The 16,325-nt window shown below is 39.0% G+C and overlaps 1 protein-coding gene across 19 annotated transcripts in view; it reads right to left on the bottom strand.

Annotated features, from left to right (window-relative positions):
* LOC118450905 (uncharacterized) overlaps positions 1 to 16,325 on the bottom strand; it is a 59,561-nt gene that overhangs the window by 4,454 nt on the left and 38,782 nt on the right. For 17 of the 19 annotated variants that reach the window (XR_014983048.1, XR_014983051.1, XR_014983049.1 and 14 more), the window contains 13 exons: positions 8,817 to 9,105; positions 8,123 to 8,280; positions 7,180 to 7,295; positions 3,687 to 4,028; positions 3,007 to 3,099; positions 2,637 to 2,879; positions 2,356 to 2,436; positions 1,902 to 2,051; positions 1,672 to 1,695; positions 1,164 to 1,431; positions 666 to 1,061; positions 374 to 529; positions 90 to 280 (listed from right to left, as the gene is read on the bottom strand). Coding sequence is in view for 10 of the 19 variants with exons in the window: in XM_035886898.2 (XP_035742791.2) it covers positions 90 to 280; positions 374 to 529; positions 666 to 1,061; positions 1,164 to 1,431; positions 1,672 to 1,695; positions 1,902 to 2,051; positions 2,356 to 2,436; positions 2,637 to 2,879; positions 3,007 to 3,099; positions 3,687 to 4,028; positions 7,180 to 7,295; positions 8,123 to 8,280; positions 8,817 to 9,105 (2,507 nt within the window). In the remaining 9 variants the exon portion in view is untranslated. The remainder of the gene's footprint in view (positions 1 to 89; positions 281 to 373; positions 530 to 665; positions 1,062 to 1,163; positions 1,432 to 1,671; positions 1,696 to 1,901; positions 2,052 to 2,355; positions 2,437 to 2,636; positions 2,880 to 3,006; positions 3,100 to 3,686; positions 4,029 to 7,179; positions 7,296 to 8,122; positions 8,281 to 8,816; positions 9,106 to 16,325) is intronic. The other 2 variants (XM_085661734.1, XM_085661737.1) reach the window with 2 other exon arrangements.

The raw sequence follows: 16,325 nt of genomic DNA, 5'->3' as shown, positions 1-16,325 counted from the left end.
TGGAATCACGAATATGGGAATAGCACGAATAATAATTGATTAACTGGAAGAACAAGTGTAAAGTTTCTATCATTTGCGCCGCATCTTACTTCGAATTTCTGTGTACCACCAACGTCATCGTCGGACAACCTTTTTGCTACGCCAGGCGCTTGAAGTCCGTTCGTTAATGGAATTCCAATATTACCAGTTCTATCTCCTCGATCCCTTTGACGTCTCTCGGATTCTCGTTTAACGATCCTGACGGTCTTTATTTCTTGCTTCTCTCGATTGTGCAACAAACCTAACGATTCAAAACTCATTATTTCCTCTTAAACGTTTTTAAACATTTTTCATTGATAATTGTTCGTTAGTTACTGAATGACCATCAACGTACCTGCAAATTTGTTATCTTCGTTTTGCTTGTAATTGTCATTCGTTAAAGATGTTTCTTCATTAAAAGGATGAATCGGTGGTGGTGGAATGTATTCCGGTAAAATATTTGGCCCACCACTATTCGTTTGGTTCCCGCTTTCGTTGCTTTTGCTTGTATCTACGAGCGTCCGTAAAGCGAAGATTTAATTGCGTTCTCATTATATATCACTGACAATATTTCATATGAATTTATATATATATTTTTTTTAAATTATTTATTTATTCTTTTATTTTCTTTTTCGTTTTATTCTTACCTTGAATTCTGGACTCGGTATTGACGTACAATGGAGAAACATTAATTTGGATCAAACTGCCCTTTCCCTGCATTTGATCTTTCAGCAATTGTTGCTTCAATTGATGTTGCTGAATTTGTTCCCGTAATTGCGGTGACAAGCTCGAGATATGGTTATGCGAGCTTTGTACAGAAGATTGTTCGACGTGTTGCCGATTTGGCGATGGTGACTTCTTGTGTTGCGTTGGTGACGCGTATCGACGATAAGGACTCTCCAGGTTTTGTTTTCCATGTGCCGAGGATAACAGTGATGGGCTCACCGGTGAGCCAAGGCCGTGATCAAGAGTAATCCCAGAATCTAAATCGGTTTCCAGCCAAGAGTTTTGATTGCGTTTCTTTGAATGATGAACAGGCGGAGCTGTAATTACGTAATTACATAGACGGTTAATACGTCCAATGCGATCAAGGGAGCGAGAAATTTCTTTGAAGATGTTGGAAAAAGTTGGAAAAAAGATTATACCAGGAGATGATTGTGGCCGAATTTGTTGTACTAAACTGTGAGATTTTTCGGTGAGCTGTTGAACCTGAACACTGAGCTCTTTTCTCTGCCTTTGAAGATCACCAACCAATTGTTGAACTCTTCTCAATTCCATTTCCAAAGGAGCCGTTGTACCTGATGGGTCTCTACTCATATTACCAGCGTATCTTTTAGAAGCTTGCAATTTTTGCCTTAGGACTACCAAATCTTGCTCTAATCTGGCATTTTCTGCTACGGTTTCTTCTAGTTTCTGAAAAAGGAATCGAAAATGTATCTAGGTTCAACAAGTATGACACAAGTAAGAAGGAAATGAAAAAGACAGAAAAAAATACAGAAAGGGAGGGAGGGAGGAGGAAAAGGAAAAAAAAGTAGAACAACGCATTTATATGTAACAACGACGAAAACGACGATAAAAAGGATAATGTCGAAATTAAAGAAGATATGATTCAACGAAACTTAAACGTATTGGCTTTGTAAATATTCCATTTACCTGACCTGAGAATACCGGCTTTACCTGGAAACAACGAATCCACCGTTTAATCGTTTAAACAAACTCCATCCCTATTTTATATACGCCTGTTATGATGCGATACTCAAACAAACGAATCATTCAATATAATAATTCGATCGAAAAGTCCAAATTTGATCATCGAAGTTTTCCCGATCGATTACACGACGAATGACATTTTCCAATCACGGACATTTTTCCGAATATTTTACCTTGGAATTGTGTGCCAATAGTACTCTGACTCTGCTCAATTCGCGTTCCAATAAAAGTTGTTGCTTCCTGTAGCGTTCTGCTTCAATCAAGTTGCTTCTGCTGCCTTGCAATTTGTGTCGCAAGCCTCCAAGAGCTTTTTCTAGAATCTCCTACGTGAGAGAGTTCACAACATTTATAGTCGGCAAATACGCTCGCAAACATACACGGAGGGATTAGCAGATAGAACTGTCATTTATCTCTTGTGGAAATATGTAATAGTAGAAGTAGTAGAAATAATGGAAAGCAAAATAAATCTAATTGAAATTAACCTTAAAGGACACATACATATGGAGTAGACTAATTGCAATGTAAAGTGATAAAGAATTGTAAAGAAATGTTCTTTGATATTTGTTTGATAATAATTATATACTAAACGAATTGAATAAGGTCTAAATAAACGATCGTATTACGAACCTTGTCCTGTTGAAGGCTATGAAGGGTACCTGACTCTTCCTGAAGTAATCGGTCCAGTTTGTACAACTGCTGCACCTTGGCCTACGACATAAAGATAATATCGAGTGTGAGCTTTCAAGCCTGAAGATCGATCATTGATATCGCGTTTCAACGAGAAAATATGTTAGATGAAAAAAAAAACATGAAAGACAACTTATCTGGAACAGTCACCGTCTGAACTCTTTTAACAATTACTCACTTCATGTTATTTACTCGATCAGATGTCAACTTTTGCTGATTACCTGCAATTGTCCATGATCTGGACTGAGTCTATTCCAATCTCTGCGTTCTTCGGCCAGCAAACGTTGTTCTTGTACTCTTTGATTAAATTCCAAACGATCGCGATGATTTTTCGTATTCTCTTGGAATAAATCATTACGAGAAGATGTTATGCTGCTACTTCCATTGGCGGTATTACGATTGTATAAAGAGCCGAGCTTGACCATGTTGTCGACGAGATTTATCAGAGGCTTCCCTTTCTCGTACTGATCATCAATAATAAAGACTTTATCAGTTCGTTTAAGATTATTTGTTAAAGATTAAGCGTCATTTAACATTTTGCAAACTTTTCTTTTTCCTTTCCTTTTCCCCCCTCTTTCTATATTATTTTACCTGCTTTTCAAGATTCATTAGGTGTCTCTTTAACTCTTCAAGTTTTTGAAGATTCTCCAAACGCCTTGGTGTGTCCAATTCTGTCAATCTTGCCTATGTTAAAGAAAAGAAAAGCATTGTCAATTAACAAATAAATAAACTTCCGTTTGCAAATCAATTAAAAAAAAAGTAGATTTAGGATAACCAAATATAATGGATATAGAAAATGGGTCCGTTCATCATTGAGATACATTTGATTGCGAGATACGACGTTGTTTCATTTAAAGTTGGAAAGGTTTCCTATGCGTCTCGGCGACGGTCAAGAGTATACTGTCGTACTGACGCTTCCAAGGCCGACATTGAAATACGATATTCTTTAGAAAACGACAAGTAAGCACGTTATTTTTTGCAGGAAGATGAGAGGATATAAAGCAAGACGAGTAAACAGCAAAGAAGCCGTTGCTCAAGCCGTGCCAATATCGAACGATTATTCAAATTTCATTCACGTGCCTTTTACGCAACAGAAAGATAATGAAAATCAAAATGAAAAATATAACAAGTTGGAACGATTCTTTAATTAATCCAACGTGTTTAAGCACAATCATCAAAAATACTGACAGCAATTCCATGAAAGACCTCAGCAAATGAACTTTTAAAATCGGTTCTTGATCGGATGAGAATGAAAATGGATTTTATCGGACCTGAGCCTCAATTTCCATGTTACAATTGTCCATGGCCTTGAGAAGGGTCGCGTTCTGCCTACGTAGTTGAATAAGCAACAGAACCAGTTCTTCGTGCGTCCTTCCAAGGAGTTCACCAGCAGAGACCCGAACAAGATCATTCGTTCCAATCTGTGTGGGTGTTAACGTTGGAGTTAACGTTGGAGTTGGAGTTGGAGTTGGCGTTGGCGTGATCGTCGGCGTCGATGTCGCCGTCGCCGTTGCTGCCGCCGTTGCCGTTGCCGTTGCCGTTGCTGTTGCCGCCGCCGTTGCTGTCGGTGAACCACCAGCTATTCTTCTTTGGTGGGCCAAATTAACGTTGCTCTGTTCGAGAAGACATGCAATTGCCTTTACTTAAACGATCCATCAATTGAAATCCCTATGTCCTGGCTAGTCTATTTTATTGGCACGGTCGGAGAGAAGATTCTTTTTTTGTTTGTTGGCTTTATCGATTTCGAGAATTTCGTCGGAGCAGGAGAGAGTTTTGACATTGTATGGTAATTGATGTGGGATACATAGGATTCATTTGTTGAGATCTTTCATCGATCGATAGAATGTAATATTTTAAAATAGATAAAGAATTTTAATGATAATTATTTAAACGTCATCAATGCGTAGAACGTAACGCATGAACTTTAAGAGATTACTGAGATTCGAAAGTATGTATTCGTGGTAGGAAGAAATCGAAATGCATCAGCAAAACTGGTCCTCCACCTTCCTTTCGATCGCGGTTATTCGACTTGGAGCGTCGCCTTGTTGCAGTGTCTCTCAACCGATCGCGATATTCCTAAAGGAAGGATTCTAAAGGACAAATCGAAAATATGTATCATAGAAAAGCTCGTAAGAGTAGACGGCCAAACGATATCCCAATTGATACTTTTGCTATTTCATTCCAGTGAAGGCAATCAATTTAGGGAATCGATTGATCTACTGGTGCGCTGACGTAAGATCGATTAGTTTTTATCGAAACGTGTTACTTTATGCATAACAAAAATTTAATTGAAACAACATCGAACATAATCAAACGATTAGACACAAAGCACACAAGTCTATTCATCAAATGCACACACTTTTCTCGTTCACAAGCTATCTATACGTAGACTACTCACGATCGAACGGATCAAGTTTAGTGAGATAGAAAGATGGGCCTAATAATACAAACTCTCGGAAAATAACTCTAGCGTGTGCTCGGCACGAGAGATTGCGCTTCGTGGATGATAACGCTCTGACGAGTTGAAAGATTGGAAGCCTTTGGAAGGAAGACTGGCGTCGTGCCCGTTCTGATCGGTTACTCGGCTCGACTCGCCTCGACTCTCTTCACCGACTTTACCGCGGTACAATGTACTACGTAAACGGAATCTTTATCCCTCCGCCAGACGCCGCTATTACCCCCACCATCTCTCTTTCTCCTCTCTCTCTCTCTCTCTCTCTTTCTCTCTTGGAGAAAATTTCGGGGTACATTCGCAATTATACGAATTTGTAAGAAAATTGATAGGGAGTTTGAGTAGAGGCTAAACTTGAGTAGAAACTCATTGGGCTTGATAATATTCGTATTTAGAAAGGAATAGGACACGACAAAATCATCTTCTAATCCGGCCATTGTACGAATCGCGCTCCAACTTCGAAGGCCCGTGGCCAACGTCCTTCCCTACTTTTTGCAGACTACATTGATTTCGCGCTCGTCATGACTGCAGTTGACTTTTGATGTCGAAGAACCGAAAGATCCAACCGACAGTTCCAAAGCCCACCGATCTGCCGATTCTATTTTTCTTACTTCCCTAATCGTATATCATTTTTTGGAACAGCACATAACCATCAGAATATTTTCTTCATGTTTATCGATCAATCGTTACGCACCCTTTAATTACTATATATAAATTTGAACCGATCATTCTTATCGAATTAAGAAATCCTGTTTTGCTTTTTCCGTTTATGACACTCTTAGATTCCTTTTTCGACGAGTTGATTAAAAATTTCAAAAAAAGAAAGAAAAAACCAATGCTGCAAGATCGCGTGTCATGTTTGCTCATATATTTCATGTGTGTGAAAACGTATTTTTTTTGTTTCAATGAACTTTTTCCCTTTAGTTCGTCAAATTATTCGGATCCTTGTGAATGCGCCTTAACGTGTTCGTTTGCACGGTTCCCTGGGACGATGCCCTTGCTGACCAATCCTAACCGTATGCAGGACCGAAGGATCTTGGCCCTCGATTTTCTTAATCTCCTTCTCTTCTTTCTCTTTTCCGTCCTGTTTATAGCAAGTATGCTAGAGGGAGGAAGGGAGAGAGAGAGAGAGAGAGAGAGAGAGAGAGAGAGAGAGAGAGAGAGAGAGAGAGAGAGAGAGAGAGAGAGAGAGAGAGAGAGAGAGAGAGAGAGAGAGAGAGAGAGAGTAAGAATAAGAGAAGGAGGAATTTCTTCTTGTTCCATCCTCTTTCTGCATCCTTCCTTTTGATCCTTTTTACCCGAGTACCTTCTCTTCCTCTGTACGAATTTTATTTTCTAAAGGTAATTTTTTCTTCTAGACGCTTAGCAACGATTTTATGATCACTGAGGCGAATACTGAGAATAAACGTGCGATTCGATTCTCTTTGTAATTCATTCATTCATTCATTTTTTTTATTTCGTGCGTGTGAAATGTCTATGTCAGTGCATGCCAGAGTTTTTTTTTTCTTTCTTTTTTTTCAATTTCAAACGATTCCATCAAAAAACAGCAATGATGATGATTCAAAAGTGAACATGTTAAGTACGAAAAATCTACGTTTACTTAATTCCAGTGAGTGTACTACGACATAGATATTAGTATTTTATTACAACTCAAAGGTCGGATTTTTTTTCTTCTTCGAAACCTTATATAAATCTTAACGTTTGGATGGAGAATTTGACGGAGAAATCCGTTTTCAATTTTCTTTTTTATCATTTACAGGTCGATTTTAAAAGTAAAATAAAAAGCGCTTTCTTTTTGATTTTTTAAAAGCTCGAACTTCTAAATTAGATCGATCGCGTCGGATATCAACTCCCGCATTATTTATCGCAAAATTTTTCCGGTTTGATCCTCGGGGACATCAATGTGTGATAAATTTTCAATTCGAGGATTCATGGAGATATATATGTATATATACGATTACTATATTATATATTAATTTTGAATCAGCGCGCATGCACACGCACACGTACACAAATGTACGCGTAGAGGTATGGGCGCGCGTGCGTATCACATTACGCTGCCCGAGACAAGATTTTAATTAATCGAACTAATGGGATTTACATGCTCGGACGATAATGCAGGAGGCTACGCTCGATCGATGAAACGCAATAAGAGAGTGCCATAGGATACAAGGAATGTGTGTGTGTGTATGTCGGCGATGAAGGCATTTTTACGTTTATTCTGGAATCTTTCCATGCTCTGCTACCATGCCAATAAAAATCGAACGTCTCCTCTAAGTTTGAACAAATTTTGACTGAGCAAGTTTACTCACCCTTTTGTGAAGTAGTTCCGTGCTCTCGCGTATCCGTTGATTCCCTCTGATGTTTACCCCACTACCACCACTTCGGTTCACGTCTATACCAATCGAGCCAATGACTTTCCTTTCGACTGTAAAAAAAACATTCTTGATTAAATTTATCAAATTAAATTTATTCTTAATTAAATTTACCGAATATCCACTTGCTCCCTATATATTATTATGATATTATACTTTTTCTTACATTACCGGGAAGAAGGGAAAAGTAAAAAATTTCTTCCATTAAATTCAAACATATTGCAAATAAAGATATATATACTTTCCTCTATCGTTTCCGATCGACGGAATTTAATTGTTCGATCATAAACAGACTTTCTGTTCTGCTTGTTTGTCCAGCATTTTTTATTAGAGAAGTATTTAATCCCCAGTAGTATTCATTAAACGAGAAAATAAATGAAACGCGACTTGGTGCCAGCGAAAATTGCTTGGCGATTTAGAAACGCCCCGTGTGCAGTTGCGAACGAAGAGAATAATCGATAATAAGTTTTGATGATTACTCGCATGCAATTGCAAGGAAAGAAATGTAAAAGAAAATGTGACCGCAAAATAGGAGATGAAAATGGCTTTCTCTTCGATTAATACCAATAAAATGTGTATTCTCGATAGAGGACAGCTTCGATATCGGTTGATGAATGCTGCCAAGAGAAGAAGATTAAGGAAGAAGGAAAAAAAAAGAAAAAAATTATAAAAAAAGGGGTGAAAAAGAAAGAGAAATAGCATGAAGAAAATAGCAATCGAGGAAAGCTATCAATACCGTTTTTCAGTATCAGTTTTCACAAAACATTTACAACGATCAAATAAATATATACGCCTTTCCTTCTGTCGAGTCAAGAAATGTGAAAGTGATTCGTGAAAAAATAAATGGTACCAATGACGTACTATATTTATTCGAGCTTACTTGGACTGTGAACTTGAATTTCATTATCGCTCGGACTCGAAATTCGATGTTCGCTCAAATCCATTACTCTTAAATGTCCGGTAGACGAGTGCAATCTTTGAGCCGGATGACCATTCGGCGATGACATTTTTAAATTCCTCATTTCATTGTTACAAGTTCTGTAAAAATTGAAAAATTGTTATTTCGTTAATACTTCATTTAAAATCGAATTAATGGTAAATATCTATTTAAATTACAATTGAATTTATAAAATATGCTTTCGACTTTCGGAGCACGCTTCGTTAGACAGGAATTTCATTAAAATATTAATTCTCAGTTGGACGATTTGATCGGTACGGTCTTTCGATCTAAAACCACATCCATTTCTTTATCACGATAACACGATCGTACACACGATGATTCATAACGGCGCTTATTGAACCGCCAATTACCAATCGTTTGACGATTTTCGATGCCGATTAAATCATCACGAGGAATTTGAATTTTCTCGTTTAGGCGAATTCGCGATAGTTCGCGTCAGAAAGCATTTAAATTTGGATATACAAATTTCGATACAAAAGTAAATATTTCGCCTTCGTTCGTTTCTTTATCACATTTTGATTCGGACAACTTGTACTCTTTTTCTATGTCTCCCTTTTGTTTTTCCCATTGAATTTTTGTCGCGCAACTGTCTTCGTCGAGAAAGAATACACACTGTGCTAGGCTAGTTCCGATATCCCCGTTACTGGAGGCCCGTAAAATTTGCGATTCGGCAGCCTGCAATCGTTGCTGTTCTTGTTGCTGTTGCTGCTCTTGCGAGCTCGATCGATGAATAGGAAAATGCTGCTGACAATGACCACTGGTGCTTCGTGCCAATGGTAAGGTCGATGACAACGTCGATTCCACAGCCGGTGGCTGAGTTAGAGTTCTTTCGGGCAAATGAGACGTACTAACTGCTCTCGGCGGAAGTGGATCTCTTCCTATTACCGATCCAGATCCGGATGCTACGAAAAACAAACAAGGGGATATTAAAAATCTCAAGATTCGAATCATATTATATATACATATATATGTGTGTGTGTGTGTGTGTGTGTGTGTGTGTTTAAAAGATTTAAATAAATCAATGACATATTTGAAAACGTCGATGTACGATCCCAACTTGTATTAGAGTTGTTCCTTTCCTGTAAAAAGCGAGGAAAGGTCCAACCAGCAGGCTGCCAACCGATCCGATTATACTGCGAGCAACAAACCGAATGTTTTCTAGGCATAGAAAGGTAGTTATGTAGCCGGAAAAGCATGGTCAGAACTGAAATGAAAGGTAATTCACGAAGAACGGACGAAGCTCGTGTCGTGAGGGAGTAGACGGGAAAGGACAATTTATCGCGTGCAATTAACTCTATACGTTCCCGAAAGTGGGTCACAACAGCGGGTTACGTAAAGGGTCTCTTCTCTCGATCGTAGTTATGCTTTTGGACCCGTGCGCGTGTATGACACAGATAGGTTCACGATCGTGACTTCCCTTTTTGTGCCTTAACGAGGGCACGCACCACCTGTGCACGCATACTCGTCGACTGGCAATGCGGCAATCTCTCGGATAATACCGAAAACGCGATTAAACTAACAGGTTCTAAGTCCTTTTACTTAGTTCCACGCGATTTTCGCGATTTTCATCGTTTCCAATGTCTCTCTTGCTTCCTCTTCTTTCTATACTAGTCTTTTTTAGTTTTCTGGGTTACTCGCGAATACGTTCTATATCGATATAGAATATACTCGCGAATAACGATACGTATTGTTCTAAATACATAAAAGATAAAGACGATCGATGGTAATACCGATACGATCCATTTGTACCACGCTAGACGTTTCTTTTTATTCTTTATAATCAAAATAATTTTTCTTTTTACTTTACTTTTTCTTTTCTTTCCTTTTTTAGAAACAACGCACATTTTCATCCTCGAAACATAATGATAATAGGACGAGTGGAGAGTACGGACTATATTATTCGAAAGAAAGAAAAAAAAACTCCTTCGTTTAATCGCTCATGGCATTTCGTATTCATAATCGAACGTATTACCGCACGTGTGTCGGTAAATATAGGCGTTCCACTTGGCATCGTTGCAGAAAAGATCAAGGTATCTGACAGAGACCGTTATGTCTCCGCGCAGTATTATATATATAGGGTGTCGTTGCTTTCATTTATATTCGAACTACGCAATGCACAAAAGACCACGTCGACGAACGAAGAAATAACATCTATCCACGATACGTGTGGAAGCAACACGGCACATACGAGAGCGTTGTCTCGACAATTGTGCCGACCTTTTTTAAGGGCCATTAACCCTTTATGGTACAATTCGACTCGTGACAGGAACGATTCTATGTCGTTTAATCGACGATAATCAAGGTCGAGTGAACGAAATCAGTCGTCTACGAGAAGAGAAAAAAAACGAAACAAAAAGGGAACAAACGGCCATCACTCTATCAATTCGAAATAATTCAAATTATTTACAATAGTCCAAAGCTTCCATTTTCTATATTTGTTCGATAATAACGAAATAATAAAGTTTAGTTCAATTATCCTCCGCTTCCGTGATTTAATTATTCTATCTACTTTATGTTAATGAAATAGCAGAATAGCGGTAATTAATAATATGCATATACATAGATATGTATATATTGTTCGGGGCAAACAGTCTCGTCTGCCATGAAATTATAACATTTTCCGTCAAATTAAACTCGATCTATCGAAGCGAGATTATATCAGTTTGCGATATCCGTTCGTACTTTATTCCGAGCGAGTAGATGTATTTTTATGTCACGTTTTATATTTGTACACGTATTATATTTCCTCTCAACAAATATTTTCATCAATTTTAACACGCGCGCACGCGCACAGAGAGCAAAGAGAGGAAAGAAACGTCGCAGGGGATATAGATGAATGGAAGAACAAAGTTTAGTAAAAGCGAACGAAAATAGATAGGTGATACAATACTATCGACATATTGGAGGTGAAACGGTAAAGGAAACGCACATTCATGGTCATTTGTATCGTCCACGACCTGTTGCTGTACCGCGGTGACCAGGGAGAATGTTGATTTTCTCTTTTTGTTCTTCCCCTAACGGCAGGCCTCGTTTCTCTTTCGTCGCTCTGCCTCTCTATCTTCATGCTGCTATCGAAACTAACGAGTGAAAGGAGAAAACGAGAGAGAAAGAGAGAGAGAGAAACTTATGCACGAGTAAAGTCAAAACTATTATTAGCTAAAGTCGATAAATTCTCTCTCTCTCTCTCTCTCTCTCTCTCTCTTACTATGAAGAATTAACCTAATACACATCACGTATCATTTATTAGGAATCAATTATTCAAAGATTCTCACTTTTCTCTCGACGCTACATGAAATTGCGCAGAAATATGCAGAGTGCAAGTAACAGGTGCGCCATTGCGATAAACCGGGTATCATAACTCCGTTAATGTACTCCTTCGAGGAAAAGTAGAAATTCTGCGTTTGCTGACTAGACTATGTGAACCGACCGACCAATCGACCGAGCCGATGGAAAATAACGGGAGAAAAGTTCCAATCCATTTTATACTTTTCGCGTTCGAGTTATAAACTTTCGTCGGATCTAAGAAGAACGAACCTTCGGGAAAAAGATTCGAATCATTCTTATGGAAAAAGAAAAAAGAAGAAAGTAAACTAATCAAAATAGAATGAAAATGAAAGAACGAGCTATCGCATTTTCTCGGCAATTTTTGAGTCGTTTCGAGTGTCACCCGTTATATGAATTCTTAAATGGTCGCTATTGCAATAAAGTGAGAGAGAGAGAGAGAGAGAGAGAGAGAGAGAGAAAACATACTTCACTTCATTTCACATTGGCATGATCTTTTAGCGTTGCATCGCCATTACCGACATTTTCTACTTGCATCTCTCTCTCTCTCTCTCTCTCTCACTCACTCAAGAGAGATGTGACTGTTTTCTGTAATCTTAGGACCGTGCTTACGACAGCGTGGTAATAACCGAGCTTAGACGAGTTGGGTGGGGAGAGAGGAGAGAAGAACGTCGACTGGATGCCAAGTAGCGGTATCTGTAGTGATCAAGTAGGTCGGTTGACTCGAGTAAGACTCTTTCGATGTCATCATTTTATTTCTCTTTCTCCTTTTCTTTCTTCCTCATACGTTTTAAAAAATTTTCTATCGATAAATATGTGCACGTATTTATTATTCAAGAATATGTCTATGTACGATGTGAATCGTACAATTTGAGGGGAGAGTATTAAATTATGTTTGTAGGTACTTTTTTTATCTAAACTACATTTTAGAGCCTACCTACCTTCACCTACGTCCATTTTTAAGGCCATCCATTGGAACTTGACCGCATTGTTCTAGAAAATTTGTCCGCTGAAAAGTTCGTACGCGATCTATTTGTAAACGCCAAAAAAAAAGAAAAAAATAGCGTTATAGCATAAGAAAATATAAATAAAATATTTTGTCAGAATAAAAATAGCATTTAGAATAGAAGCGTCGTGAAATTTACTCCGAACTGGAAACTCGTTTAATAATTAACTTCATCGAAGTACTTTAATTCATTTTGACTTTCGACCGAAAGAGAATTTGTGGGAGGTAAATGTTAAAAAACCTCCTCAAAAGCAAAATAATAAAATAAAAGTAAAACGTTTTCGCGGGAACGTGATACTTGTGTATGACTCGAGGCTACGTTTTACAAAGCGATATCTACTACGTCAACCTCGATGTGTATGTACGCGCACACGCTTTCCCCTTTAATGAAGCATTGTAAACTTTCGTAATGACTCAATATCACTCGCTTATTATACAAAAAGATGTGTATGGCCTTAGAAAGAGAACATCCGAGGCATAGTTCCGCTCCTCGGATCGACATTTCTACGACGTACATCGGAACGTGAGTAATCGTAGATGACGTGATGGGAAAGAGAGAGAGAGAAAAGAAAAAGTCAAATTCTTGTCACGTCACGATTGATGCACCAACATATTTTCGACAAGTCTGAGCGTGTGTGACCAATTTCCATTTTATCCCGAACTATGTAAATCTATTGCGAATCGACTTCAGCAATGTATTGTACCTCGTTCGTGTATCGCGCATACGTATATACGTATTTTTCAAGACTTTTCATATCTCATTATCGATTCGATTCCGTCGCGTACGATGTACGGAAAAACGTGAAAAATGTAAAGAATAAAAAATCGCTACTCGGGGAATGCGCAACATCATCCAACGACGTCGAGCGAGATGGCATTGAATGGAAAGGCCACACGCGCTTCTCGTAGACGTCAATTAAACGAGCTTGGACTTTCCGTACCAAGAACACGTTCGCTTTCTTTTATTGTACACCTTGAAAAGATCCTTTGAAAAGGGAAAACACTGGACGCACACAATCTTTCTCACTGATCCGTTAAGAAAAACGGTTGCTCCTTTTTTACAATCTTCTGAGTATATCTATACAAATGCCCTCCCCCCTCTCTTTCTCTGCTTAGCTATATTTTATATTTTTCCTGTGGAAAGGAAACGAAATATATTCGATAAATTTAGACGAGGGAGGGAGAGGGGAGGGGGGAAGGGAGAGCTTAAAACAGGATAAATCGTAGTAATGGTCAAGACCAATGATCGAGCTTGGTCGCTACTTGGTCGAATCGAATATCGGATATTACAGGCACGAACGATACCTACCGCATTGATATTCGTTCAACGGGAGAATTCCGAGACCGCTCCGCTCCGCAGAAACGATAAAATGTGCGTGCTGGTTGTTAGGTAGTAGATCCGGATACGCGTTAGAATGCGTCCACTCTGCGAAATTAATTGATCGACGTGTTTTCAATGCTCCCTTTATCTCCCATTAGTCTATTGTTCGATCATTTCCGTTCGCGTTTCTCCGTTAATATCGCATATTCGCCAACAACGATTCTACGTGGTAGAGATGGTATTGAACACTAATTTCTATCATCCTCGAACGCGAGCTAATCGAATCCTATATTGCGCAAAAAATATTAGCAGATAGAGTTTATTCTAATTAGTTAATACACGTTCGATGGCCCTGTTGTTTTCTTGTTTGAACTGCATCGAATATTTGGAGCAAACACTGAACTCAACAATTAAATCACAAGTGCAGCATCAACTTGACCCGCAAACGAGTTCATCAACTTCTTACAGACTCCTCGTTTTCTCGGACGATTTCTCGAACGATTTCTCGGATAACATCTCGGACGATTTCAAGCATATTATTGTTCCAGATAGGTTCTATATATACCGAATACTAAAACTTCGAAAATACTTGGATAAAGAAAAAGGAGGTAGAGGATAACGAAACGTTACGCGCGTCGAGGATCGAACGACGATCGAACGACGATCGTGAATGTGTTGTACTGCGGGTAACGGTATCTACTCGTTCGCTCGACCGGCTTGCACGTCGAGTATATCTATGAGTGCACGACATTCGCTCTCGCTCTCCCTCTTGCGTTCTTTGAAGCTCGACGATAAAAGACTGGGAGAATAGGCAATAGGTAATTAGAGTTGCTTCCGCAACCGTTTACCGTCTGATTCGATCGAATTATTCCAAGAGAAGAGAAGAGGGCAACGACTCGTCGTGCAGAACGAATAATGCTCATTTATCGAACCCAATTCATTCTGCTCGTCGAAATTCAACGAATCGTTTCGCACTCGAATAAGGTAAGGAGGATAAAACGATAAAGTGTAACAGAACGGTGGCAAACGGGATGAGATTATTCGAAGGATCACGAGCTTTCGGTTTAAAATGAACAGAGTATTGCAAAAGTGTAGATTCAAACGCGAGAAAAGAATCACTTATACTTTTCGACGAGGATTCGAGCAGCGAAAGCTTATAAACGAGCAAGTGCACGATGCAACGGCAAAAGCAAGAGTGTCATAAACCGAGACAAATCCTTTTCGAAATGCGTTCTATATTCTACAGAAATTCTGATTTCGAATGCTCATACGCGTTCTTCCCGACCGATAATCCTTTACCCACGTGAGAGTAGCTTCGAGCAACGATTATTTTGGCCCCATTCCAGATAAGCTTTAACCAGAAAATAATCTACGTTGTTTTTTCAAACAATTCTTTTTTCTCGTCCACCTCCTTTCGATCGCTCACACTCGCGACGCGTTTCTGCTCGTTGTTCATAGTCTTTCCAAGATGAAATATAAGAGAGAGAGAGAGAGAGAGAGGGGGGGGGAAGGGGGGAGAGAGAAATAACGATGACGTATCATGGAATTTTCGTTAACTGCGCACTACTTCCTTCGGAATTGTTTTCAGAGCAAATCTAATCTTTATGTTCACTTGAACGTTCGACGATCTTCATCGATTTACGCGCGTCATTTAGAACGAAACCGATTCTCGATTTTTTCGGGATCACGATCCGTGACTTCTTCTTTTCGATGAACAAATCGATACAATACGAACGTAACATTTTCTAACTGCCCAGAGCAAGAAAAAACGTACATATTACACTGAACCAAATTAACCTTTCATATCTCGATTGTCGAGTTGAATAATTATGATCGTAGATATCCAGGTAATCAATAATCTAGCCTACTTATATAAGATATTATTTCATACATAATGAAGAATATGAGAAAAACGAAAGAAAATTGGGGTACACGTTATACGTACTGTATTTGCCGGACCAGCAGCTTCCACAAATCAGTCCAACCTTTCCACCCATCTTCTCTCTCTCTCTCTCTCTATCTCTCTTCTTTATTTTCTATCTTTTTATTCTTTTCTCTTTTCAACACACCACTTATTCCGATATTTCGTCAAGATACCTTCCTCCTTCTCCTCCTTGTTCTCGTTGTCGTCGTTGTCGTCGCGAACCTCCTGCCAATAAGTATGCGGAAAGAAGAGCACAAAGGCGGTACGAGGCATGAAACAACATTCGGCGCTTCTTTCTTCTCACGAGAGAGAATCATTTGCCTAGGAGAGGACACGAGGGAGTTCCTCTCTTCGGTCTCTCCTTTTTCTTTTTAACGATCGGCTAACTTCGCCATGAACCCTCGCTACCACGAGGACGATAATAGCATCGCGAATTCGCGGAGAACCTTTAAAACGAGCACGGATCGATACTCGTTGGCCTTTTTAACAAATCGCCAGCGTGCATTTTCGAAAAAATCATCATCACCACATTTTTTTTTATATCAACCATTGTTCCTTTGCGAATGTTACGCGATCGATATACACGTTC

This window comes from Vespa mandarinia, chromosome 15 (genome assembly GCF_050613455.1).
Source record: "Vespa mandarinia isolate Hongniang chromosome 15, ASM5061345v1, whole genome shotgun sequence".
In the NCBI taxonomy this organism is placed as follows: domain Eukaryota; kingdom Metazoa; phylum Arthropoda; class Insecta; order Hymenoptera; family Vespidae; genus Vespa; species Vespa mandarinia.
Note: the sequence above shows the minus strand (reverse complement) of the source record. Positions and strands in the feature narration are given on the sequence as shown.